Source organism: Dermacentor albipictus, chromosome 5, assembly GCF_038994185.2.
Source record: "Dermacentor albipictus isolate Rhodes 1998 colony chromosome 5, USDA_Dalb.pri_finalv2, whole genome shotgun sequence".
NCBI lineage: Eukaryota > Metazoa > Arthropoda > Arachnida > Ixodida > Ixodidae > Dermacentor > Dermacentor albipictus.
Genome location: NC_091825.1, coordinates 17,675,697 through 17,701,984, shown reverse-complemented (window position 1 = coordinate 17,701,984; position 26,288 = coordinate 17,675,697). Strand labels below are relative to the sequence as shown.

Sequence of the window (26,288 nt, the reverse complement as noted above, 5' to 3'; positions counted from 1 at the left end):
CTAGCTAATAATGATCGCGCTTACCATCTGTCGACTGCTATGCGAACGACTCTTCAAGACAAACCAAGCAGTCTGCACGCAAAAAACTTTCTTAAGCAGATGCCCCATTTCATTGCTTTCATCACTTTCCGCACTTCTACGACAAAAAAAAGCTACAACCAAACTTTCCTTTATTATGTGTAGGCTTTATAATGGTTGTGGTCAATAAAAACAACAAAAAAAGGCGTCTTTCGATTCTTCTCATCTGCACTTGTGGGCACGCAACAAATCGCGAGCGGCAATGATAGCAGCCACGTTTACACTGATAGGTTAGAAGTGTACCCTATTCATTCGCCGACGTTTGTAACGCAGCTAAGATATTCACCCACCCTTAGCGGAAACGTGCCACGTTAGGATAGTGGTGAAGACAAATGCCGCAGATTCCGCAGCATGTGTTCCTATGTCACTGGCAGCTAAGTGCGCCCATCTGTTTCTGTCCCCTCAAAGTGGGCATGGCTATGTTATTGCCGCAAACTTGCAAATATTATTCATTACTAATATGGAAGAAACTGTTTGAATGCACTGTAATGTACTCACGAGAAGAAAAATGCATTCGGCGCGTTCGGCTTGCTCTGCCGGCCACCATTTTTTTTCGTGTCCTGCACTACATACAGCAGCAGCCGCCTATTTGTTGACCTGTTGTCATCCCGTAGTAAATGCCAGATAATATATTTTTTTCTTTTTGCGGGAAAATTAACCAGTGTAATGACCGCACCCCTGAATTTGAGTCAATTTTTTTTGCAAAAAAGTGTGATCATTATGCGAATAAATATGGTAACACACGGAATTTTTAGCCTGTAAAGGGGTTGTATACAAATGGGGCAGCCCACTCTAGTGTGACAATAAACAAATATTTGTACTCACAATATTGAAACTAGTCATAACATATATCCTCACAAATTTGGAAATGAATAACCAAAGAACCTTGCTGATTGTCTCATTAGTGTCCTAAACAAGATCTTTTGATGTTTATAATTTCTAGTTTAATTCACTTTCTCTAGTAAATGGACTTTGACCTAGACTACTCAGAGTAGGAGACTAACCCAGACCTGGAAGCCAATATTTAAATCTGAAATAAAGACATTCATCCCACGACCACGTCACTGCTATGTCATCAGAAGCGTGCATCCATGGACTGTAAAATAATTTTTACATGATCTGTACTGTTACTCTTGCACTAATAAATTAGGAAATGCACTTGCTATTTAAAGCACTGCTGTAAACCTTTGTGTTTGAGAAATGAATTACTCAAAAGTGTAACACAACCAATGTGTGCATATAACCTACGATGCCTTTGACATTGGTCAGTGTGACAAATGGGCACCGAGAAATGCAAAGGGCATCATAGCTTTCTTGTTTGAAACCTTGTGTGCGAGTATATTACTGGTATCTTTGCAGTGAAAGGAAGTCACATTATTATCAGACTTATGAGGGGAACTTATGTTTCTCTAGTTTAATATTTTCTTTTTTGTGCTCCTATATTCTTGACTTTTCCAAGAATAATGGGTGTTTGAAATAAGTACTCTATATTGCTCTTAAATTTTTCCTGCACAAGAGCTCACGTTAGGTTACATTTCTTGAACACTTTGCAGTGCTGTAGATAATCAAAAGAAAGAAAAAAATGCTGTAAGTTTGCATTTTAGCCTTCTGTATAACAAGTATGAATCTATCAATTACATACACAAGTACAAAAGAACTACGAAAAACTGGGCATAAAGACATACATTATAGTAATAGCAGGAATCGATGGTGAGAATTCTAATAGAAAGGAACCATTAAAAACTAGGCACTAAAGACACATATTAATTATAATAACACAAGTATTTGCTAAGAATTTGAAGAGAGAAATAGAATGTCTCTTCAAATCACTCCACCCTAACATTCATCCATGGTTTGATGAGTGACCACAGTTGGTGATGCTGTTTGGATAAGTTGCAGCTGAGGTGCAGCTGTGAAATAGGCGGAACATGTAGAGAGGTCACCAAAGGTTGCACGCTGGTCGCACAGCAGGTTGCCTTGATCTCCGGACTCACTCGACACTCATGTGTTGAGCCTGGTTATACGCCGTTTGCAAGAGCCCTGGCCCGTGTGTGGTACGGCTTTGGTAAAATTTCGAGGCAACCTGAAAAACACAGATCGATATCTATAAGCACCACAATATTGTTCACCATAGGGCAAACCTGGAGTTTACCATGGGCACATAGCAGATAATGAAAACAGACACAAGCCACCAGACTTCAGGTATAAAGATGTGCAAAAGTGTAAATGAGTGTTAAGAGCTGTTTATAGGATGGAATGTTTCATTTTGTCTTTTGTAGATGAATAATAGTATCTTAACATAAAGTCAAGTGTACTTGGCCCTCCCTAAAAAAATTTAAATTATGGGGTTTTACTTGCTAAAACCACTTTCTTATCATGAGGCACGCCGTAGTGGAGGACTTCGGAAAGTTCGACCACCTGGGGTTCTTTAATGTGCACCTAAATCTAAGTACACGGGTGTTTTCGCATTTCGCCCCTCTCGAAATGCGGCCGCCGTGGCCGGGGTTCAATCCTGCGACCTCGTGCTCAGCAGCCCAACACCATAGCCACTGAGCAACCACGGAGGGCATGGCCCTCCCTATTTGTGTAAGTAGGCAATTCCATGCGAGCTGTACCGACCTGGCACACGACCACTTGAAATTTTTTTTGAAGAACTGGAGGCCCTTCAATATAGCGCAAATGTTAATTTCAAAAAATACTTAACTTAAAAAGTTTTTTTACTGGCGCAAGCACTAAGTGAGATTTTGTGTAATGCACCAATCTATGCATCATAAAAGGCATAGCAGAAAAATTGGTTCCTTCATTAAAGGGGCCAAATTTTTCGGGACTATAAAAAGAGGCCTTACACCAAAAATTGAACTGCTTATTAGCCACTGCTCAGTTTATTATGGGTCATTAAACATGGACAAAATGGCCAATTAACATTATTTTCATGAATCTGGCTTACAGCAAAAGCTGCAAATTTATGTAATCCACATATTTAGGAGTTGTGCTGCATGCAAAAACTGGTTTCAGGAACATAAATTATACAGCAGTGCACAGAGATGCGGATGAACTAGCAAAAAAAAGTCAGTTTTGGTGTGTTTATCGGCATACTTACTATTGAGGCAGTCCTAGTAAATTTATGCCCAATACCATGTATGAGTGTACACCGTATTCTTTTTAGATTGCTAAAGCTTTATCAAAGCAGTTTTTTGTTAAGCAAGAAAAAAAATGTACAAGTGGTCTCCTACTGGTTTCAAAATTTGCAGCGCGTTTCGTCTAATCCACAGAGCCTTTTGGTGGCTAAGGCAAACTGCATGGACTTGAGCATTCCTGCACCGATAGCAGGGAGTCTAAACTGCTTTGAAGTTAACTCTTTCATTGCTGAGTGGCTACAAGCCACTTCACTCAAAAAGTTGCCACTTAATCACATGTATTTACATTAATGTTTCTGTTGGCTTCCAGCCTGCTTGGCATCATCACGAAGGCTGCCAACTCCCTAGTGGACGTAGTCAGGACATGGTGGTGGCAGGACGCAGCGGCAGGAGCCGCCAAAGGCTTCAAACTCCCTAGTGGACGTAGTCAGGACACAGTGGTGGTAGGATGCAGGGGCGGGAGCCACCAGAGTGTACCTGCAGCAAATTTGCACAAATGCTCTTAGTCCTACCATGTCACAATTTACAAGAAAAATTAAGCAGTCTGTGGAACATGGATACCAATACAAATAAATGTAAACAGTTAGGTCCCACAACACAACTAGAACATTGACAAAGAAGAAATGGTACTTATGCTTATGAAAATCCAAGCAATGAAAAAAAGAGAATGTGCATCCGATTTGTGCACGGAAGCTCAGTGGAAACCTGAGCTCATACCATCAAGTGATCTGCTAGTCAACTGCAAGCCTCTTAAAATGTCATTGTATATTTTTTACACACAATATGTTAAGCTGCATTAAAACAAGTTCAGCATCTCTAAATATAAGTAATCACGAAGCAATTCAATTAATGAATTCCAGTGGTCGATAATGCAACAAAGTGCACGCTCTGATGAAGCTGGCCAAACTGGGTAGTGACAAGTAACAGCGTGGTTCTCTACATCTTGTTTTTCTGGCTTTCGCTGTAGCATTAAAATACACAAGAAATATCACATTCCTGACATTTAACCCTGCCAATTTTTATTCCATAATGCATAATACTTCAGCAAGAGCAATAATGCTGTCTTTTAATCATAAATAGTGATAGAACAAGAAATTTTACTGGAGCTAATGTTTTGACAAGAAAACTTATCTCCTTCTCTTTGTCGAAACATTGGCTCCAGCGATGCTCCTTGTTCTACGGCACTTCATCATTTCAAGTCTCTGTCTTCCTGTGTACCTCTGTACTTTCAATGTTGTATCAATGAAATTGTAATAACGGAGAATTAGTAAATGTAGCTGATGAGAACTTGGGCTTGTTGGTAGACAATGACAGAGTAACGGCGCAACATAGAGATACGGACAAAGGAGGCTCATGTGTGCCGTCTCCTCCAGCTATGTCTCTCCTTTGGACAATTACTCTATCTCGATGTAAAAGTATTACCCTTTGCACAATAATGCTGAAGTGAATAAAGGCCAGGAAAGTGGACACAAAAATTACAACAAATAGCATCTTATGCTAATGAGATATGCGAAAGTCCCTGCTACGATCTGTCTCACCAATAACGTGCTGGATAAGATGGCGTCATCTTCTGGATGTTGGCATTTCTTGAATACCTAAAATAAAGTACATTTCAAAATTACAAAAATACACAGAACAGCCGTAGCAGAGGAGATAACGCATTGTTTAGTAAAAGAAAGTAAACTAATCTCTGATGCAGTGCAGACGAAATTTCCTTTATTAAATTAGCAGAATAATACATCACACTTCATTTCATTTAATGCTGTGAGCGTTTCTTGGTACAACAAAGAAAGGTATTTCTGCATGAAAACAGTAAAATAATCAAAGCCTTCTACTTTTACAAAATACGCGACAGCGACTAAGCCAACTACAGCAGTATATACTTAAAATTGTTATATGCACATTACAATAGCCAAGACAGGAGAAACTTGGGTTTATATGTAGCTCACCAAGAGGTACCACCTTGGAATCGATTCATTTCTGCTTGCCAAATATCTGCACTAACATAAGACTACAAATAAAAAGACCCTCGTTTTCATAAAATACCGGACTCAAAATAGAAAATCCAGTAGGAATACCACAAATTCTGTGCATAACACAGCCAGGTTTTGTGCGCCTAGTAGGATTTACTATATAAAGGTTGCAGCAAATTCATGCTTTTAAATATTTACCACCATGAAAATAAAGATTACATAAAAATAATAACATTATACATCGGCTTAGATTGTCAGCTAACGTATTTTGTGTTTTCTACTTACAGCCAAATGCACATAAAATTTGTTCTGTTTCAGCGCTTTTAAAGCGCTGTGTCTGTTCGCTTGTGCATGCAGCCGCTTTACCGCTCTTAAGATATCTGTGCTGCCACATCGCCTGACACTGCCATACAGCGTTGTAGCGCTTTTATTATTCGCGGTAATATACCTAAAGCGCTAGTAAATCTTCAGAATACACAAGCTGTCTTTTCGACTACCTGTCTTCGCCAGCGAAAGTTACACTGGTACTAGTATTGTATCTACACTTCAAGTTACGCAGGACAGTACTTGATATTCTACGGATCTTTCGATGCGACAGGCCACTCGTCACCGGAGTCGTTAAGAACGGTGTTTCCCCTGGCAGTACAGCTTTGCAATAATTTCAGATGCTCTCCTGAGGCTTCCGTCTGCCAGTAGTATTTTCGCATACATACGCGCACGCATGCCCAAGAAACGTCTGTGAACTGCCAAGAGAAACGTGGCGCAAAATGTAGCCATACCGGAAGGACCGAGTCCGCGCCGTTTGTAAACTCGGAACAAAAGCTGATATGCTTACCTGAGACGTTAAGAGAAATATGGCACAGGTCACAGGTCCCCGCTGGTAGTGGTTCGTATGCATCTGGTCGTCTCTGTCCGTTGCGATCTCCCATATCACAATGAAAGATGCAGTGCAAACCGCAGCACTTCGGACGCTTCCGGCGAGCGCACTTGCTCGATGTCGGCAAAGACGAAATCGGCGAAACGCTGCTGCTGGCGGCGGTCCCCTCGTCGCAATCACACAGCACGGACAGAAGCTCCCACCGTAACTTGTCGCAACGCTTGGTTGCAGTCGTCCCTAGCGCAGCGATTTCAGAACCACTCAACGACAATGTATACTCGTGCGTGATGCAGCGCAACTTTAAAATGGCGTCATGCTATTGACGGCTTCGGCTTTGGATCATTTTGTAGCTGCACAACTGAGCAGAACAGTTGCGCTAGTTTTGGTTTTGTTTACTCGCGTTGAAATAAAAACTGTTTTGCTCACTGATAATTTTACGTCACTTAAGTAATGTTCACGAATGAAACAGCCATGAATTTAATACGCGTGTTGAAATACCCGCTACGTTCACTTGGCAGAAGCAAAATTTGCTCGTCCGAGCGTGGTTGCGTTTGAAATATCTATCGGTGGGCTGTCGGAGCATGCTCGAAGTGTGAAGACGCGGCGTAATTGTCCTTAATTTCCTTAGATATAACGGTGCGGCTGCCCTTGATTTCCGTCTAGTGCAGTTTGCTCTGATGTGAGGTAGAACTACAAAGCCGCCCATGTTGCTGAATGATCTAGTGCACCTGAAGCTGCCAGAACTCCGGCATTTCCTCCACAAGTTCTTGCGACTGTGTGCCGCGATCACCAAATGCGAGCGTAGTCATTTGGCGGAGATTTAGCAGCACATTTTCTAGAACTATCGTTCACCGCTCTCTCACGACATGGAGAAGCAGTGTGGTTGGTCCTTGGTAAAAATTTCTATTTATTGCGAATTTTGCGATAGCAATTATATGGACACAACCGTCAAAATATATCTGTCGGTGTTACCGTGAGCTTTCGTATAAAGTCAAGTGCGATAAGATCCTATCCCGCGCCGTTGGCTGTGCGCGTTAAAGGAAGTGTTCGAGGCTGAGCCGGGCTCGATGGGCGCCCCAAGTATCTATAGGAGGTCACGTGATAAAACGCGCGCAAGCCGGGAGAGGGATGCGGGATGCGCTAGTTTAGAGCGCTTCTCCTCCTCTAGCCGTTGCTCTAGCCCGGTCTTGCGCCACCCTCGCTCTGTCTTGGTGATAATTTCCGATGGACGCAAAGCTGGGGGGGAGGGGGGGGGGCGCTCAGATAACGCAATTTTGCGGAGACGCTTTGACGGAAGAGGCAGCAAAGCGTTCTGTCCGCTCTGTTCGCGCCCTTCGTCAAGCCAACGCTGTGACAGCGAGTGTTCGCCGTCATTGAGTGAGATCTGTTGTATGCACGTACGCGCGTGACCCAGTGCTTCCTAATTTAAGGAGTAAGCGAATGTTTACTGCAGTTTATTCAGCCGATGAAACAACGAACATTGGTTCCAGCAGTAGTTCGTGCAGTGGTTCAGGCAGCATTGGGGCGAAACTGCCGTATTTTTGTTTTTATATATCTAGGGGGTTCCAAAGCAGTGTTGCGTACGTTAATATTTGTTTGTGGCCGCGGAACGCAACGCACAGTAGCCCAGTGGCTTTGGTGTTGCGCTGCTGAGCTCGAGGTGACGGGTCCAATCACAACCGCGGCAGTCGCATTCCAACGGGGGCAGAATGCGAAAACGCGCGTATACCGTGCATTCCGTACACGTTAAATAACCCGAGCTGCTGAAAATAAATCTGCAGCTTTCCATTACCGTGCGCCTCATAACAAGATATTGATTTTGGAACCTAAACCTTCGAAATTTAGTTTAAGTCGCGGGATTACATTTACAATCGACACTGTTGACTGCACCTACTGAACTTATCTCTTTGCTGTGCTCTCTTTAGTAGCCAATACTTTTTTTTAGATTTACTTATGGTGAGAACCAGTGTGACAAATCCAAGTCTTCCTTATCATAGGAATCCAGCTATGGCTTAAGCGTGTGAGGTATCAACAAACATGGTCAAGAAAAATCAATATATAGAGTTCGAAGTAATTGCAGAACATGACAAGGATGAAAGAATGATACACGGCGGCATTACAACCAGGACAGGAACCCGAGGGCCTGCCTAAAACAGAAGAGTTTATCTGGTATTTCTTCTCCTGCATTAAATCTTTCTCTCGCCAGACTCATCTCGAATATCAGAGGAATGGCGATCTTCCATGACTCTTAGCGTGCTATTGAGAGTCAAACGACCCATGCGGGAATGTTGACTCTTCTTTTTGACTCTACTCGCGCAAAAGTGGGTCTTCGGAAGAAAAAAGAGAGTCAAGTTGCTGTGACTCACTTTTTACTCTCTTTTTTCTTAGAGTGTATAACCACTAACATAGACTGTAAAATAAAGTTATTCGCGGATGACTATATAATTTATAAAGAAATTAAAAATGATCAAGATCCCCACTCCCTTCACAAACCACTTAGTACTATTACAGAATGGTGCTCAGACTGGCCGATAATAATAAATGTTGAAAAATCAGCATGTATGACTATTAGAAGGAAAAAAGAACCTTCAGACTTTTGCTATGCCATAAATGGTACAGCTTTGACTAAAGTACAGAAATATAAATATCTAGGCTTAACAATAACGTCAGACCTAAGGTGGGATGATCATATTCACCACATTACTTAACCTGCTATGCAAAAGTTAGTTTTTCTTTGCAGATCACTTCACCTCAAACCCTTGTGAACAAAACTTCTAGCATAGAAAACATTCGTTAGGCCGATCCTCGAATGCGGAGACACCGTATGGTTTCTTCATACCCAGACTAACATACAGAAAATAGGAACAGTACAAAGGAAGGCCATTCGATTTATCCATAACAAATTTAGACGAGAACACTCTCCCTCCAACCTTTTAGCTATTTCTGGGCTCCTTAACACTCGAAGCACGAGCGAAACAGGCACGTTTGAAATTTCTTCAACTCCTGCATAATTATTTCATAATTTAAATTTCAAATTATATTTCTTATTCACAAACACGACCTACCAGGCAGAAACACAAAAACCCTTAGTAGAGTATAAATGTAATAATGATGTGTTTAAATATTCCTTTTCTTTCGTTTGCCATCCGTGAATGGAATACGTTAACGCCTCTCACCATGAACGCTGAGTCACTGCCTCAGTTTGAATTAAAAATTAAAAAAATTTTCTAGCAGGTTAAAATTGCTAGTGCTATTATTAGACCATGCAAACCACCATGTACTTGTATTCGGTGTATAGACTATGTAACAAAAATCGTGTATGTGTAAAGTGCAAAGCTGATGTTATACATGTATTTGATCTTTAAGATGAGCGCCTTTTTTGTATATGTACATATATATATATATATATATATATATATATATATATATATATATATATATATATATATATTGTGCCCACCTGCTATGGTCTCAGTAGCCCTGGCAGTATTGTAAATAAATGCATGAATGAATAAATAAATATTCATATCAGGAGAAGCCAATAAACAAGACAGAACAACACACGTGCAGTTACTTCTACTTCATAATTGAAATAAAAACGATAAACTAGTGCAAATGAAAGCGGATGAACAAACAACTTACCGTAGGTGTGGAAGGATCCCACGTCATCGCATTACGCGTGTGGTGTTCTACCAATAATTAAGATACCGCAGCGCAGTTTTGCCAGGCGCTTTCTTGGGTATTTTTATTTTACTACGAAAAAAAAAACCCTGAGAGTGTTACCCAGCACCACCACTCACAAACCTTGGCGACGGATATAGAACATCCTTTCTTCTGCAGGCGTCACGCGCACGTGAGCGTTTTGGGTGAAGCCAACTGGTCAATAAGCGCACACTTCTTGGCTGACGGTGCCGATGTCGCCGGAATCGAGACCCTCGTTACGTAATAAACGAGAAGAAAGGGGGCTAGTCGAGAGGCCCGATTTTTATTAATAGCACGCGATGCAACCAAATGCATGTTGATGATTTTTGTATGGAGTAAATCACTATTCTTTATTATGCTTAATTACTTGAGTCAAGAGTCAAGTAATTCAAGTGAAGATAACGAGACGATCACAGTTAAAAAGACCAAGTTCGTTAAACCTCTTGAGGAAAGACACAATGAACTTGAAAGCGAAACTGAAATTCTAGAAAAGAAACTAGACATTTTAGATACACGCTTTAAAGACCTGGGTACGTAAATTACCCAGCAAGGTACACAGGCTATTATGACGCAAATACAACAATTTACCACAATCGCTACAAACTTTATCGACATTGAATCTGGTATGAAGTCATGGGGACCACGAACCAGTGGATGCGGCCCCATCAAAACAACCAGTAAATCATATAATAAACCCTCGACACCTACAGTGTCGGCGACTAGAAAATTGTAACTGCCGCCATGGATCGACACGACCATTATACTATCTGGCAATGAAATTGTCGCGGATACAGTAGAAACTGATCCCACTTACATCAACACCTAATCAATAAGGAACGTGGTGATGTCACAATGTTACAGGAGCCACACTGTAAGGCAAAATTATCTGGGTATAGATCATTCTGTAGTGCCGACGAGGAGACGAGAGCTGTCAGCACTCTAGTTAAACGTGCCTACACAGTCGTTCAGCATGATACAGGCATTGCGGATGTAGACAATATATTAATCGATTTAATGCCTACTAGAAAAAACAATCAAGGTCAATTTCTCCTTAATATTTATAGCAACCCAAGAAACAAACCTCCCAATTTCCGATTACTTCTCCGCAAGACTCTCACTCTCACAGAAGGCAGAGCCTTAGTGATTGGGGGGAATTTAAATGCTCAACACGCGACATGTGGATACAAAATTGAAAACCCCAAAGGTAGAACCCCGTGGCTAGACGCACAACAAGAGGGCCTTACCCTCATCAGAGACCCGTCAACACCTAAGGCGTGGGTCTAGTGTGGACACTACGCCAGATCTCGCCTTTACAAAGAACATTAGGTATGCGAAATGGATTAGCCCCCAAAAGGATCGAGGCAGCAATCACAAAATCCTCAAAATCACTGTTAAAGCAGGGCCACGCAAATCTAAGGGCAAACAACTCAAAATTGTAGACTGGAACAACCTCAGAAAAATTCGCAAGAAAAATGATACTATCACAGACATCGTGGACTGGAGCACCCAGCTTAAGCAGGATGTTAACGCAGCCACACAATTAATTCCCCAGGACGCGCAAATGAAACAGGTAGACAGTAAACTCCTACATATGTGGGAAGCTAAAGAAGGTCTCTTGAAGAGATGGAAAACTCGGTGACACAACAGGACGCTTCGACGCAGGCTGGCCCGGCTTAGCAGAGATATAGAAGCATTTGCGCAACAGCTCTGTAACCAACAATGGGAAGCAACATGCACCAATATAGATAATCAATTAGGATTGTCTAGAACGTGCAACTTCCTCGGGCACCTTTTGAATCCTGAGGAAAGTAAAGCCACGTACAGCCAAAACATAAACAAATTCTTACATGCATATGAGAAAACTGAAGCAGCAAATATCGATGAGATAGCCGCAAGGTATTTATCTCGGGCTAAGCCAACAATTCACCCAGATTACACTGGCACCAAAAACAGACAATTAGACGAAAAGATTAGCGAGACGGAATTGAGAGCAGCTCTACAAAAGCTTAACACTACAGAATAACAAACAAGACGATCCGAAATCTTGATGATGCCTCTCTAGAACAACTTACCATGTATATGAACGAATGCTGGCAATCCGGCGCAATACCACAACAATGGAAAACGACCCAGATTATCCTAATACCTAAACCAGGCAAGTGGCTACAGTTGGAGAACCTGAGACCCATTTCCCTCATGTCCTGTGTGGGCAAGCTCATGGAGCACGGTGTGCTAACGAGACTGACCAATTATCTCAAGGACAATGACGTTCTCCCCCCTGCAATGTTGGGCTTCCGGAGAAATTTGTCCACACAGGATGCAATGCTCCAACTTAAGCATCAAATTATAGATAACACAAGTCGGAACACCGAAGCTATCTTAGGATTGGACCTAAAGAAAGCTTTTGACAGTGTTACCCACGAAACAATACTAAACAGAATAAATGAGCTAGGCACAGGCCAGCGAGTTTACAGTTATATACGAGACTTTCTTACCAACAGAAAAGCACACATTAAGATAGGAGACCTTAACTCCAAAGAACTACAGCTCGGAAGCGCAGGTACGCCCCAAGGTTCAGTAATATCACCGATGCTGTTTAACCTGGCTATTATTGGATTACCAACAAAGCTACAGGAAATCGATGGCCTCAATCATACCATCTACGCTGACGATATCACCGTCTGCGTGAGCGATGGCAACAATGGACAGGTTGAAAACAAATTACAACGTGCCATAGAAGCAGTTGAACAATACCTAGCAGGAACCGGACTGGCGTGTTCGGGAGAGAAATCTGAGCTCCTCATTTATGTACCGCCGTGACGTGGCAAAAACCACGCATTTACGAGGAACGAAACAATCCGAAAATTCACCTAACTACGGCAGAAGGTACGCCCATACCCAAGCTTGACAAGATCAGAGTATTGGGCCTTATCATTGAAAGTAACGGCTATAATGGGGAGACCATGCGCAAATTAGACAATATAACATCTCAAATCATGCGGCTACTTAAACGAATAACCAACAAACATAGTGAAATGAATGAAGGCAATCTCATTCAACTAGCCCAAGCATTCGTAATAAGCATAATAGTATACGTGGCCCCATACCTACGATGGTACTCGTCAGAAAAATACAAATTAGACTGCTTAATCAGAAAAATCAACAAGCAAGCAATCGGACTCTCCATCACCACCAGCAACGATAGACTACTGCAGCTAGGTCTCCAGAATACACTAGTTGAGCTAATCGAGGCACAAGGAATAGCACTATACGAACACCTGTCCAAAACTAAACCAGGTAGGCAAATATTGGATCGCCTAGGTGTAAAGTATCATACCCAACATGGCGTCAAAGCAGATATGCCCAGAAACATCAGAGACATGGTAACCATCTCTCCAATACCCAACAATATGCATCCTACCCACCATCAGGGTAGACGGGAATGAAGAGCACGCAATATACTGAAGAAATTCGGTAACAGCAAGGATACCACATTTATAGACACAGCTAGATACAGACACAAGCGCGCCTACACTGCAGTGGTGATAAATCACGAGGGAAAATGCACGACGAGCGCTACAGTCAACACGCTACATGCAGAAACCGCAGTGTAAATAGCTATTGCGCTAGCCATAGCACAAACACCAGTGGTGTAATCATCAGTAATTCCCGGACCGCGATACTAACTTCGCCAACGGTCGAATCTCCCCTGAGGCACTACGACTCCTAAAATTAGCTAATAACCACGACAAAAGTGTCGATCTCATCTGGACACCCCCTCACACACTACCAGACGGTAGCAATGAGCTGGCGCACCGCGTGGCTCGAGAACTTACGGACCGAGCCTCGGTTAACCCCGCCTCACCGACTACCGATGAGTGGGAGTGGGAAGATCGAATGACCAGATTTCACGAAATTACACAACACCATGTATTGCAGAGGTGTACATTCTCACTGTCGCAACCAAAATTAAGCAAAAACCAGTCTGTAGAATGGCGGCAGTTACAGACCTATCCGAGTCTAGCTATTATGCACCTAATACAACCAGATTTATACCCAACGGACAAGTGCATACATTGGAACTAAAGAGCTACCCTGGAGCATATCCTATGGGAATGCACGGCTGTAATACAGGGTAACGCTGATGCAGCGTCAAGCAGCGGCAGCCTCCGCGCGCGCTGGGAGTCTGGGTAGCTCAGCTCGGACCTGCAGCACCAAATCTGGGCCGTCCTGCGCGCCGAAGAAGCTGCCAAGAGCCAACAACCCTTGGCTGAAACCTAGGCGGGGTCCAGGCCTACCCCACCAAATCGCAGGACACTGAATAAAGTTACTTAAATGAATGAATAGTAATTGAGCAACTTCAGAAGCAACGTTGTTAGGCGAAAAGAAAATTCCAATAAGGAAGTTGTAGAGCGCTTTGCTGAACGTCCGAATAAACAGTTTCTAATTTTCGACCTGGTAGGTATTCGTGTTATTTGCTTGCTGCACACACACACACACACACACACACACACACACACAAGTATATATATATATATATATATATATATATATATATATATATATATATATATATATATATATATATATATGAACGTTGCAGGCGGAGTTGTCGAACAGCACGGAGGGGACGCGTATCGCTGATATTGAGAAGTGGCCCTACCAGAATACGCATCGGGCTCACTCATGTCGTACCCGTGTCATTCATCTTGTTGGCGCTTGCGGCAAAAGTGGGATATGTGTCCGTGATAACCGCATGTGAAGAAGTACACAAAAAGGACCGAGCGCAAGAGCAGACGACATTGCGGCGGTCCTCAACAAGAGAAAAAGAAAGAGGAAGGAGGCTCGTGCAGCGCATGAGAAGGGGGCTCGCGCAACGGAGATCGTTCGAACACCGGGCGACTAGGGCCACCGGGCCTTCGGAACCGACATCTCCTGGCGAGGTTCACCTGACCGGGCGTCCGTCTTCGGCACTGGGAACGCCTCAGGTCGCTGCCTTGCACGAGACCCCGGAACGGCCTGCTGAGGCCTCGAACCCGCTTCACGCGCGAGGTTCGGGTGACCGGGCGTCCGTCATCAAAACGAGCGCCTGGGGCCTGCTCGAGACTCCAGAGTGGCCTGTTCGCGTCCACAGAGCTGTGGGCCGTCCACCTTTTCCTGCCCTGTGCTGCTGCGTCTGCTCTACCACCACGCCGGTCATCACTCGACGAGCGAGTGCTCCACTTCAAGAACTCTACACCTCACCACATTCCGTACTCCAACCGCAACCTCGTGAGACTATTTTTTCCCGTTTACGAACAACCGTGTATGTGTGGGTCTAGGTTAAGATATTTTTTTTCGTGTTCACGTGCCGTCTAATATTATTGTGTGTTTGCTCATCATGCACCGTCTCCTCCATCTTCCTCGCGTCACACGCTTTGCAACGAGACGATCCTAACAACATCACATATCTGGCGTCCGCGAACAGGACTGCTCTTACGCTATCGAGGAGAGCAGCACATTGCATATGCGTGTCTGACGGGTGAGGATGGAGACAGACAAGCTTACGGCAATCGGAATAGAACTGGGGTTGACTGGCCCGGCATTGAAACAATGGGTAGACGAAGAGCGCGCACGCGAAAGAGAAGCGCGGGAAGCACGCCTGGCTGAACGCAATGCAGCAAAAGAAGCTGATGCCGAAGCGCTAGCTAGATTAAAGGCTGAAAGGGAAGTGCTCGAGCTCAAGTTAAAGTTGAGGGAGTTAGATGCGACAGCAGGTAGCATTACTACTGGGCAACTTACAGAGAGAGTGCACGCAGGTGCTACCCAGAGCTACCAAAGTCCGCACAAGCTAATCCCAGCATTCAACGAAGAACGCGATGAGTTGGATGCATACATTCAACGATTTGAGCGCGTCGCAACGAGCCAGGGCTGGCCACAAGACAAATGGGCCCTATCGCTGAGCCTCTGTTTGACAGGCGTAGCTCAAAGTGTTGTCGGCAGAATGGCACCGGATCATGCCATGGACTATGCGACACTAAAACAAGCGCTTTTGCAACGCTTCAGATTCACGGAGGAAGGCTACCGAAGAAAGTTTAGGTCAGCGAAACCCGATAATTCCGAAACTGGTAGACAGTTTGCCGGTCGTCTATTGGGATACTTCGATCACTGGCATGAAATGGCCAATACAGACCGGACATACGATGCTCTGCGGGACAAGATTGTCTCAGAACAGTTCCTGATGACTTGTCATGAGAAACTGGCAGTCTTTTTAAGAGAAAGGAATTGTCAGGGACTTGACAAGCTAGCGGAAGCTACTGATCACTACCTCGAGGCGCAAGCATTAGTCAACCTTGGCAAAGATAAAAACGAGAGGGAACCTAGCAAGCCACCAGGTCAAGCTCGAACTCCTGAGCGACAAGACGAGAAGGAAAGACCACGCTGCTTTCTTTGTGGTAAGCGCGGTCACAGAGCTGCTGATTGCTGGACTAATACGAGGGGTCCAAATACAAATACATTTTTGTCTGGAATGTGCCGCCGTACTGGGCATAAGACAAGTGATTGCCCCAAAAAAGGCAACAGTACCGAGAAGGCTTCGTGCTCGATGCAGCAAGTAAACATGTCCAAGGCAGTAACTGAAGAGACACAGACCTTGCGTCGAGTTCCCGGAAGTTCGGAACGCGGGAGAACGCAAACGCATGAACGAGAAGAAAAGTCTATGCCTACTGCCGAAGGTGTGCTTGAAGGATATCCCGTTACTGTCTTGTGAGATACAGGATGCGACTCTATTATTGTCAAAAGGTCCCTCGTATCAGACAGTAAGCTGACGGGAAAAATTTCCTCGGTCTGTCTTCTGGACAGAAGAGTGTTGAAGCTACCTGAAGCAACCGTGGAAATCGCGTCACCTTTCTTCACAGGCAAGACTCGGGTTTTATGCATGGACAACCCTTTATATGATATTGTCCTGGGAAATGTGAAAGGTGTACGGAACGCCTCCAATCCTGACAATGGATGGAAAAGACATCTTTATACACCGAGCGCTGCGGATGAATGCTTTAGAGCAGAAGGTGGAAACTGTTCTACCAATGAATCCATCTCTGCTGACACTTTATCATCGGCTGCTAGAGAAGCCAGGGACAAGTCGGAAGTTGCAGCGACAACCAGACAGCCAAGATCAAGTTCGCATTCGTTACGAGTACCAGCTATAAACCCCCTAGACATCAGCCCAATCGACTTGAAAAGCAGTCAAAGGGAGGACAGCAGTCTGCGTAAATGCTTTGAAGTAGTGGACCAAGAAATTAGGACGAGGTTCGCCGACGTCCAATTCTTTGTAAAGGAGGGAATTCTTTATCGAAAATACACACTGCGGTCAAAGAAACAAATGGAACAGCTTGTCGTGCCCAGAAGCCTTCGTCATTTTGTGATGAAAATGGCTCACGAAGGGATCCTTGCCGGGCATCAAGGAATAAAGCGAACCACAGACCATGTGAGCGAAGAGTTCTACTGGCCTGGATTCCAATCAGACATCACGCGATTTGTTAAATCGTGCGATACGTGCCAGAGGACTTTTCCTAAACATCTAATAGGTCGAGTACCATTGGGAAGTACTCCCGTCATTGATACCCCGTTACAGAGAGTTGCCATTGACATTGTGGGACCATTAACACCCATGTCAGAGAAAGGGAATAAGTACGTTCTGACAATGGTCGATATGGCAACGCGGTATCCGGACGCTGTGGCACTGCCTAGCATTGAAACAGAAAAAATAGCTGAGGCACTCCTAGAGATGTTCTCTCGTGTGGGAGTCCCACAGGAGATAATCAGTGACAGAGGCACACCATTCTCGTCACGCCTGATGAAAGAACTGAGCCGTCTTCTCTCTTTTACGCAGTTGCCAACAACTCCATATCCTCCGATGGCAAATGGCCTTGTGGAGAGGTTCAACGGCACCCTTAAACAAATGATAAGACGAATGTGTCAAGAGAGCCCGAAACAATGGGACCGGTACTTGGCACCATTGCTTTTTGCTTATCGCGAAGTCCCTCAGTCAAGTCTGGGTTTTGCACCCTTTGACTTGTTGTACGGCCGGTACGTCAGAGGGCCCATGGCTATATTGAAAGACTTATGGACAGGTGATCAGCTTGACGATGACACAAAAACCTCATACGGGTATGTAGTTGAGCTACGGAAGCGTCTTGAAGACACTTGTCGTTTGGCCAAGGAGGAGCTTCAAAAAGCAAAACTTGTACAGAAGAAGCACTACGACCGGAAGGCCAGACCACGTCATTTAGCTGTTGGAGGCAAGGTTTTGCTACTGCTGGCTTTGGACAACAACAAATTGATTCTTACGTGGAAAGGGCCATTCACTGTACTTGAGACGAGAAATGACGTCGATTACGTTATTGACCTCGGGACACGGACGACACTGTTCCACATAAATCTACTGAAAAAGTATGAGGAACGGCCAATATCAGCGCCATTACCGAAAGCGTCAGCTGCTTGTCAGACTGATGACACCGAAAATGAGGATCGACATGCGTACCATTTCAAGGAAAAGTACCAGCGGCCGACGCGACTCTGTCGGAATCGCTCTCTAATGGTGTTTTAAACATGGTGTTTAAACATGATGTTCTAAAAGCATGCACTTCAAATTAGTGTAACTTTAATATCGAGCAACATTTGCTGGTAGGTTAGTTTTGTGGATTTTTTTTCACCCTCTATCGTGGTGTTGTGTGTTGTTAAGGTAGTCATCATGCCGAGTGTGTGGTGCTCGAAACTCTAGTGTTGTAGTAATCTTTATGTGTACTCCTACTTACCGAGTGTGCGGTGCTCGGAACTGTCGCACTGTGGTAATACTTATGTGTACTCAAACGTACCGAGTGTGCGCTGCTCGGAACTGTGGTGCAGTGTTAATGCTATTGTGGTGCGTGTGTGATACGGTGGACCAGCAGATAGCGAGTACCCTCAAGTTCTTTGAACGAAAGAACTTTCTTAAGTAGGGGGTGATTGTGAAGAAGTACACAAAAAGGACCGAGCGCAAGAGCAGACGACATTGCGGCGGTCCTCAACAAGAGAAAAAGAAAGAGGAAGGAGGCTCGTGCAGCGCATGAGAAGGGGGCTCGCGCAACGGAGATTGTTCGAACGCCGAGCGACTAGGGCCACCGGGCCTTCGGAACCGACATCTCCTGGCGAGGTTCACCTGACCGGGCGTCCGTCTTCGGGACTGGGACAGGTCGCTGCCTTGCACGAGACCCCGGAACGGCCTGCTGCGGCCTCGAACCCGCTTCTACGCGCGAGGTTCGGGTGACCGGGCGTCCGTCATCAAAACGAGCGCCTGGGGCCTGCTCGAGACTCCAGTGTGGCCTGTTCGCGTCCACGGAGCTGTGGGCCGTCCACCTTTTCCTGCCCTGTGCTGCTGTGTCTGCTCTACCACCACGCCGGTCATCACTCGACGAGCGAGTGTTCCACTTCAAGAACTCTACGCTTCACCACATTCCGTACTCCAACCGCAACCTCGTGAGACTATTTTTTCCCGTTTACGAACAACCGTGTATGTGTGGGTCTAGGTTAAGATATTTTTTTTCGTGTTCACGTGCCGTCTAATATTATTGTGTGTTTGCTCATCATGCACCGTCTCCTCCATCTTCCTCGCGTCACACGCTTTGCAACGTGACGATCCTAACAACATCACACCGCAGTAATAGCATAGAGGACGACATGGTCGCCATGGCGGGTAGAAGGGTCTGTTCGATACGCTAGGAGATAGTGCGGTCAGATGGGGCGACGACGGCTCAAGTGGTATTGAGGGGACATTGGCTAGAGGAACGACTACGTGGGCAGAGTCAACCTCGAACGGACGCCGGTTGGAGGCGCGCTAGGAACCTGGGTGTATGTTGCTAGGGGGCTAGGAGCAGGAGGGTCAGCATGCCAAGAGCAAGTCATGTACACGAGCTCCTCCTTGATGACGTCGGGCAACGCTGCACTAGAAGGCTGAGGAGAAAGGACCAACGGTGATGGAAAGCCAAGTGATTGAAATTCCTCGGGGATAATCGCCCGAATCATTACACAAGGTCAGGGTTCACCGTAGGACGGTGTTCGTAGTCCGGCTACAAGCGAACCGACTCGGGGACTTCGAGGTGCTTGCATGTCAGGACGATGTCAGCGACGCTAGCCGGGTTCCCTACGGCGAGCGCGTTGAAGGCCACAGTACCGATGCCTTTAGGAGAATGACGTACCGTGTCCGAACCAGCTATCGCATCCTTGACATGGTGACAGAGTGCAAGCACATCCTTGATGTACGATTTGAAGGACTCACCGGCGTGTTGGTGGCGTGCATCAAGAGTTTTATTCGCAAGGGGGGGAGCGAACCGCCGGCGTTCCAACTACTTGTCGAAGCTACCGATTGAAGGTGGTCCAATAGGAGAAATCAATCTCATGGTTGAAGAACCAGGTCTTCGCCACACCCGTCAGATAGAACGAGACATGGCGGAGCTTGAGTAGATACTCCCACCGATTAGCAGAGCTTACGTGCTCGTAATCGTCCAACCAGTCCTCAACATATTCACCGCGAAGACCAGCGAACAGATGGGGATCACGCTGCTGGCCACTGACGATCAGAGCAGGTGCGGCTTGCGGTGGCGAGATGGTTACGGTAGAAGCGCCATGCTGCTCGTCCTACGACACGCTGGCGGACAGTTGGCACAAGCGGCGACCTGAGCGAAGCTCCAGGGAGCATGCGAGGCGTGCAGAGAATGGGGAATCAAGAATCTTCTCCACCAATTGTGACGTCACATTAAGAGCCGACCTTTTACTGAGCCTGAGAGACGTGGCGAAGGACCCTCGGCACAGTCCACTATGATGATGCGACTACCCGCACGATGAAGAACAGGAGCACACACATGATATTGATAATGTACAGATGACGGAGTGCACAATAAATGCCCACAATATATATACACACACACATGTCGTTTCCGGGCATTCGGTTCAGCTGCGGAGTATGGTTCGTTAGAAACCCATGACCGGACAGCCACCGAAATACAAATTGGGCACAAGCGTCACCCGGTCATGCGCCAGGCTTTCTTCAGGGATGATCGATTGGAAGAGAGTCCACTCACCCGGCTGTCCCCTTCGGGGGATATGGTTTCGAATACCGCCTTCGCAAGGAAGGTGGTATCGCTATGCGCGTGGCTCAGACGGCGCCCACGTGGACATGCTGCTGTGAATGCGACCGCACTACCAAGCTTTCACTGGAGCCTCCTTCGAACGTACGTACGTAGGTACGTGCGTACGTACATACATACATACATACATACATACATACATACATACATACATACATACATACATACATACATACATACATACATACATACATACATACATACATACATACATACATACATACATACATACATACATACATACATACATACTGACCACTAATCTCTAAGCAGTATGGTTTCTGCGAAGATTTTGTTCATTTTGGCATTTTCGTGGCCAGTATTTTTTCCTTTACGCAAGTAACATTTTACCTATAAACTAAAGTAACACTTTACCTACAAACTATTGAACACATAAACCATTTTCTGAACGCCTTTTGTTTTTTGCTGGAAAGGCGAGTGTTCGGCTGCACTGGCAGCCGTTGTCACTCATGTGACCTACGACTGGTACCTTCCACTCTCGTTTACACATGGTGACGGCACATACAAAAACAGCAAAGCCTGTGTGATGATAGACGCATTGTAATCACGGTACGGTGAAGGTAGCTTGACGAGAAGTGGCTTTGTGGAAGACCTCTCTCTGCATTCGTCAGCCACATCTTTATGATAACGACCTGACACCACGAACGTATGTTTGATAATTATTCGCCCATACGTTGGTTCATCTGTGAACATTCCACAATTAGTAATTTGAGCAAGCCTGTACCAAAATCAGCAGAGCAGCATCATTTTTTAATTTTTCATGTACACTAGAAATATTGTATAAAATATTGATAAGCTGTTAGAGTATCTTGTAACTTTTAAAGTACATTAGCTGCCGTTAATATATTTTGCTCGTCCCCCTCTGTCTAGACACTTCGCGCAATCGAAAGTATGAAAAGAAACATATTTCAATGGCATACTGACATGAGTAATCTGGCACTGCTTATTGAAGAGATAGCCTCCCTACCAATGAAGGCATCTTGCATGCTGCAGGGACAGCCAAAGGGGTACCTCCCAGTACGCACATGGCACTATCCTCGAACGGCCTTTCTGCATTTGTGTGCATGATAAACAGCAGCGGGTAGCCCCTGTAGAGAATAGAAGACAGCGATCACTTTTTTTTTTCACTCCTCACGAGTTTCCTTCTTGAACAACCAGAGCGCCAAAGAGGCATTTAAACACGTGTGATAAGAAAACAAAACTAGGGACCCAGTTGAAAATGACAACAGAGGTTGTGTTCAGTACTACAGAAATTTCTGTTGTACAACAGGATTTTCTGTAGTAACTACAGATTCCTGATGGAGCGACAGACTTTTCTGATGTACAACAGACATTTGTTGTTGCTACTACAGAAGTACAGTCTGTCGTATGTCTGTTGTTACGACAGAAAGCTGAAGCTCTACAACAGATTTTTGTAGTACTACAGAAATTTCTGTTGTACAACAGGATTTTTCTGTAGTAACTACAGATTCCTGATGGAGCGACAGACTTTTCTGATGTACAACAGACATTTGTTGTTGCTACTACAGAAGTACAGTCTGTCGTATGTCTGTTGTTACAACAGAAAGCTGAAGCTCTACAACAGATTTTTGTAGTACTACAGAAAAAATTGTCATCACTACAGGCACCCTGTTGTCCCAACAGAAATGTTCCTGAAGTAACCCGAAAAACATCTGTAGTGCTACAGAGAGCTGTTGAAATACTACAGAAACCTATTGTGGCAACAGGCCCCCAATTGTCACAACAGAAGTGTTCCTGAAGTAATGCGAGCAACTTCTGTTGTACTACAGGAAAATGTTGTACGACAGAAGCCTATCATTGCAACAGGCCCCCATTTGTCATAACAGAAGTGTTCCTGAAGTAATGGACAAACTTCTGTTGTACTACAGAGAACTGTTCCACAACGGAAACCTATCGCCGAAACATGTACCCAATGATGACAACAGAAGTGCACTGAAATTGTGTGATGCGACAAGATTCTGTAGTGCCCGGTTGAAAAAGACAAAAGGAATTCCTGTCGCAACTACAGAAATTCTGTTGTACGACAGAAGTTGTTGACATTTCTTAATTGGGAGACATTTCTGACATTACGACAAAAATTCTGATTTCGCAACAGAAGCATTCTGTCGCGACAACAAGAGTTCTGAAGTCGGAACAACAGCTTTATATCCTGACAGCGATTCCGACGTTACGACACCAATTCTGACGTCGCAGCAGAAACATTCGGTCGCGACGGCTAAGAGTTCCGAAGTCGCAACAGAAGCGCTTTCCGTCGCGGTCCTTTAAAATTGTATGTTTTCGCATCGGTGGTGTACACTGTACTTTTCTCTTGCGCGGTATTCAATCGCGCTTCTCTGAAGCCGGCAATGCTGATGGCACCGACACCGGTAATAAAGTCGACGTGGCGAATAGTTATAATTGTGCCGTGACGACGCGGCACCAGCAACGCCCTACCGGCCTCCTCAAAATCGGCCGCTGATCAAAATCATACCATCTGCGGGAATGGCTGCGTATCCGTTTTTTTGGTAAGATGTGGCACACAGGCCTGTGGACTTACATGTGCTGTTACACTGACACATTAGTTAATTTCCCAGGAATATTTCACAAGCTTATGCGAAGCGGAAAAGAAGATTTGGGTTGTTCCACAAAGTTGCGTGAAAAGCTGTCTCGCTCGGGTCTCATTAATCTGGTACAGTGCTGCCGTGAGAAGCCAGTATGCTGTCAGAAAGAACTCTCATCCACGAATGTTCATGTAGCTATTTTGCATTGAACACACGAATTATATGCGCGCTCAAAAGTGTAAAGAACGAGAGACAACTGTCGAAACTAGCAGTAATAACCCTAAAAGTCAACGTTGTCTATTGCTGAATTCCTTATTTAATATGGATATCGTACATCAAAATCGATGGTCTAGCACTGCACGATGTACCTGTCGATGGTACGAACACTCTTGCTCTTCTAGAGATGCGGCACTTGACGCGGTGGAGTGATAGCGGATCTTGGCTCTCAAAATGCAAATGTAAACATCAACGCATCGGCACGTCGTACTGTTCACATGGCAAAAACGTACACTCGAAAAGCATGTCAGGGGTGGTGCAGTGGTAAGATGCCGAGCTCGGAATCGTGAGGTCGCATGTTCGAATCCTAGGCGGAGACGTTTTTTTTTTAATTTTTTTTTACTTTTATGTTTTTCTTTTTTCTACTAACAAATTTACATAACCTTACGGACGTCTCTGTCAATTTTTTATTAAATATTGATCAAGAACTACACAACTTTCTACTACAGGACGTCACACTACAGACAACAGAACTACAGGCAACAGAACTACAGACAACAGAACTACAGACAACAGAACTACAGACAACAGAACTACAGAAACAACGTCCCAAAATACGACAGACTCTTAAAATTTCCTGTTGTGTTTTTCAACTGGGGAGCGTACAAGTCGCTAGTAGGGCTATGCTAGCTGCTCAACAGTTCCAGTTTCGAAGGCAATTTTACACTTCACGCTATGGCAAAAAAAAGAAATAATAGTGCTCTCTATTGAATTGTTTTCTTTGTCTTTATTTAAAGGGAAGAAAATTCACTAAACGCTACTCAAGTTAGCTTCGCAAAGTGCACGTGTGCGTCCTTCAGAACACGGCACTGCACCATTTGCAGACAGGTGTGTAGTGTGCAGACGTAATTAAGATAAAATATCAGGTACAACACACAACAGCGAGAAACAATAAAAACGGCAACAAAATTACGGTAGCATTAGAAAAAAGTCGAAGTTTCGCCAGAGAGGCGAAGCATCGATTGCGATAGCGAATTCATAGATAGATATATGAAGCAAAGATAGCAGTTTTATTGGTCGCAGAAACTTCTAAACATTCGCTTACTAAATAAACTAACAAGCACAGTGTAACACCCCATACAATAAAAATATTCAGAAGGCATTGAAATATTGTTGATCAATGTTGAGTTTTTGTTTGAGGAATTATTGAGAGTTTGTTGGAGAATTGTTGGGTTGAGTGTTGAGGACTCTTGAAGATTGGTTACTCAAATTTAATTGAAACACCATTGGGTACCTCAATGTTGAATAATTGTTAAGTTACCATTGAACGTCCATTGTGCTTACACGGCCCATTGTGTTCGTTTTGTTGAATGGTTGTAGAGTTACCATTAATTCTGCGTTGAACTGACGTGGTGGTAGTTTCGTTGACCTGTTGTTGAGTTATTATTGCCACAGCATTGAAAGGCATACTGTTGCACAGTTGAGATGTCATTGTGATTTTAGAAGTCACCATTGAAATATGATTGACGTTTCGTTGGGCTAGTGTATTTTTATTCATATATTGAAATTGCTTCGCTGTTCACACTTGCAGGCCCCGGTTCCTGCTCATAACTTTACCAAACACAAACAAAATCAAAGGAGAGACTGATCAACTTGAAGTACCTTTATTTACACTAAAGATGCGTGCACGTGAAACATTATTACAGTACATAAGGCAGCACTACATCGAACCTGGAGACATAGGCTAGTACCTACAGCACTCTAGCAGTGTAAATACATCTGAAAAAACCTATACATATGAATCCAATCAAAACAATCGTTGTGCTCTTCACTTTCGACTTAAGTTTAGGACTAGAAGGCAACGCGACTCAAAATGCAGGGCTTAAGCGTACCCTTGTAACAACCAACTTTGAACACATGAAAACTTGAAGCTGCTTGCATGTGAATACACAAAAGACATCTGAATATGTTACATTAAAATGTTGCGCACACTAATAAATCACAGGAAGAGCTACGGCTGACTGTGAGAAGGCAAAATAACTTCACGTAAATATATGCAACCTTTAGCACACGTCTTTCACCGGGATTAAAATTTATTGAAGCACCATAGTTGACTTGCCTGAGCTTTGTCTTCGAGATATATATATTTTCATGTTTCCCAATTATGTTATAAAATAACATCACTCAACTTAGCTATTATTTGACGAGACATCATTTAGAAAGTTGTCGGGCATGGTGAACACCTGAATCGTGTTTCTGACAAGCCAGGATTGCTTTCTTCAGAAATAAACTTGTTAAGCTTTTGTGCAATGAAAGCAGCTTATCTCCCTGGCACAAGTTGAGAAGAGTACGCCATTTGATTAATTTGGGGTACAGAAGAGTTTGTTAGTGGCATTTCCTCAATTTAGTAAGCTCATTTTCAGGTAATCTTTCTGGACTTGCACAGAGCCAATTAAAGCACTTTTTGGGACCTTTTTCCATATACCCAGCAACTAAGTGGTACCTCAGTCAATAAAGAGATAAGGAAAGGCTAATACCTTGAACGATAAGAGAAAAAGTAA

At 44.3% G+C, this 26,288-nt stretch overlaps 1 protein-coding gene and 1 long non-coding RNA gene across 2 annotated transcripts in view; both read right to left on the bottom strand.

Annotated features, from left to right (window-relative positions):
* LOC135906586 (uncharacterized) overlaps positions 1 to 26,288 on the bottom strand; it is a 695,467-nt gene that overhangs the window by 277,031 nt on the left and 392,148 nt on the right. Inside the window, exon 7 of the mRNA XM_065438042.1 lies at positions 21,918 to 22,038. Within this exon, the coding sequence (XP_065294114.1) occupies positions 21,918 to 22,038 (121 nt within the window). The remainder of the gene's footprint in view (positions 1 to 21,917; positions 22,039 to 26,288) is intronic.
* On the bottom strand, positions 3,515 to 6,376 carry LOC135906568 (uncharacterized). Its single transcript, XR_010565778.2, has 3 exons — positions 6,024 to 6,376; positions 4,754 to 4,810; positions 3,515 to 3,692 (listed from the first exon to the last, which is right to left on the bottom strand). It is a non-coding gene; the product is annotated as an uncharacterized lncRNA (long non-coding RNA).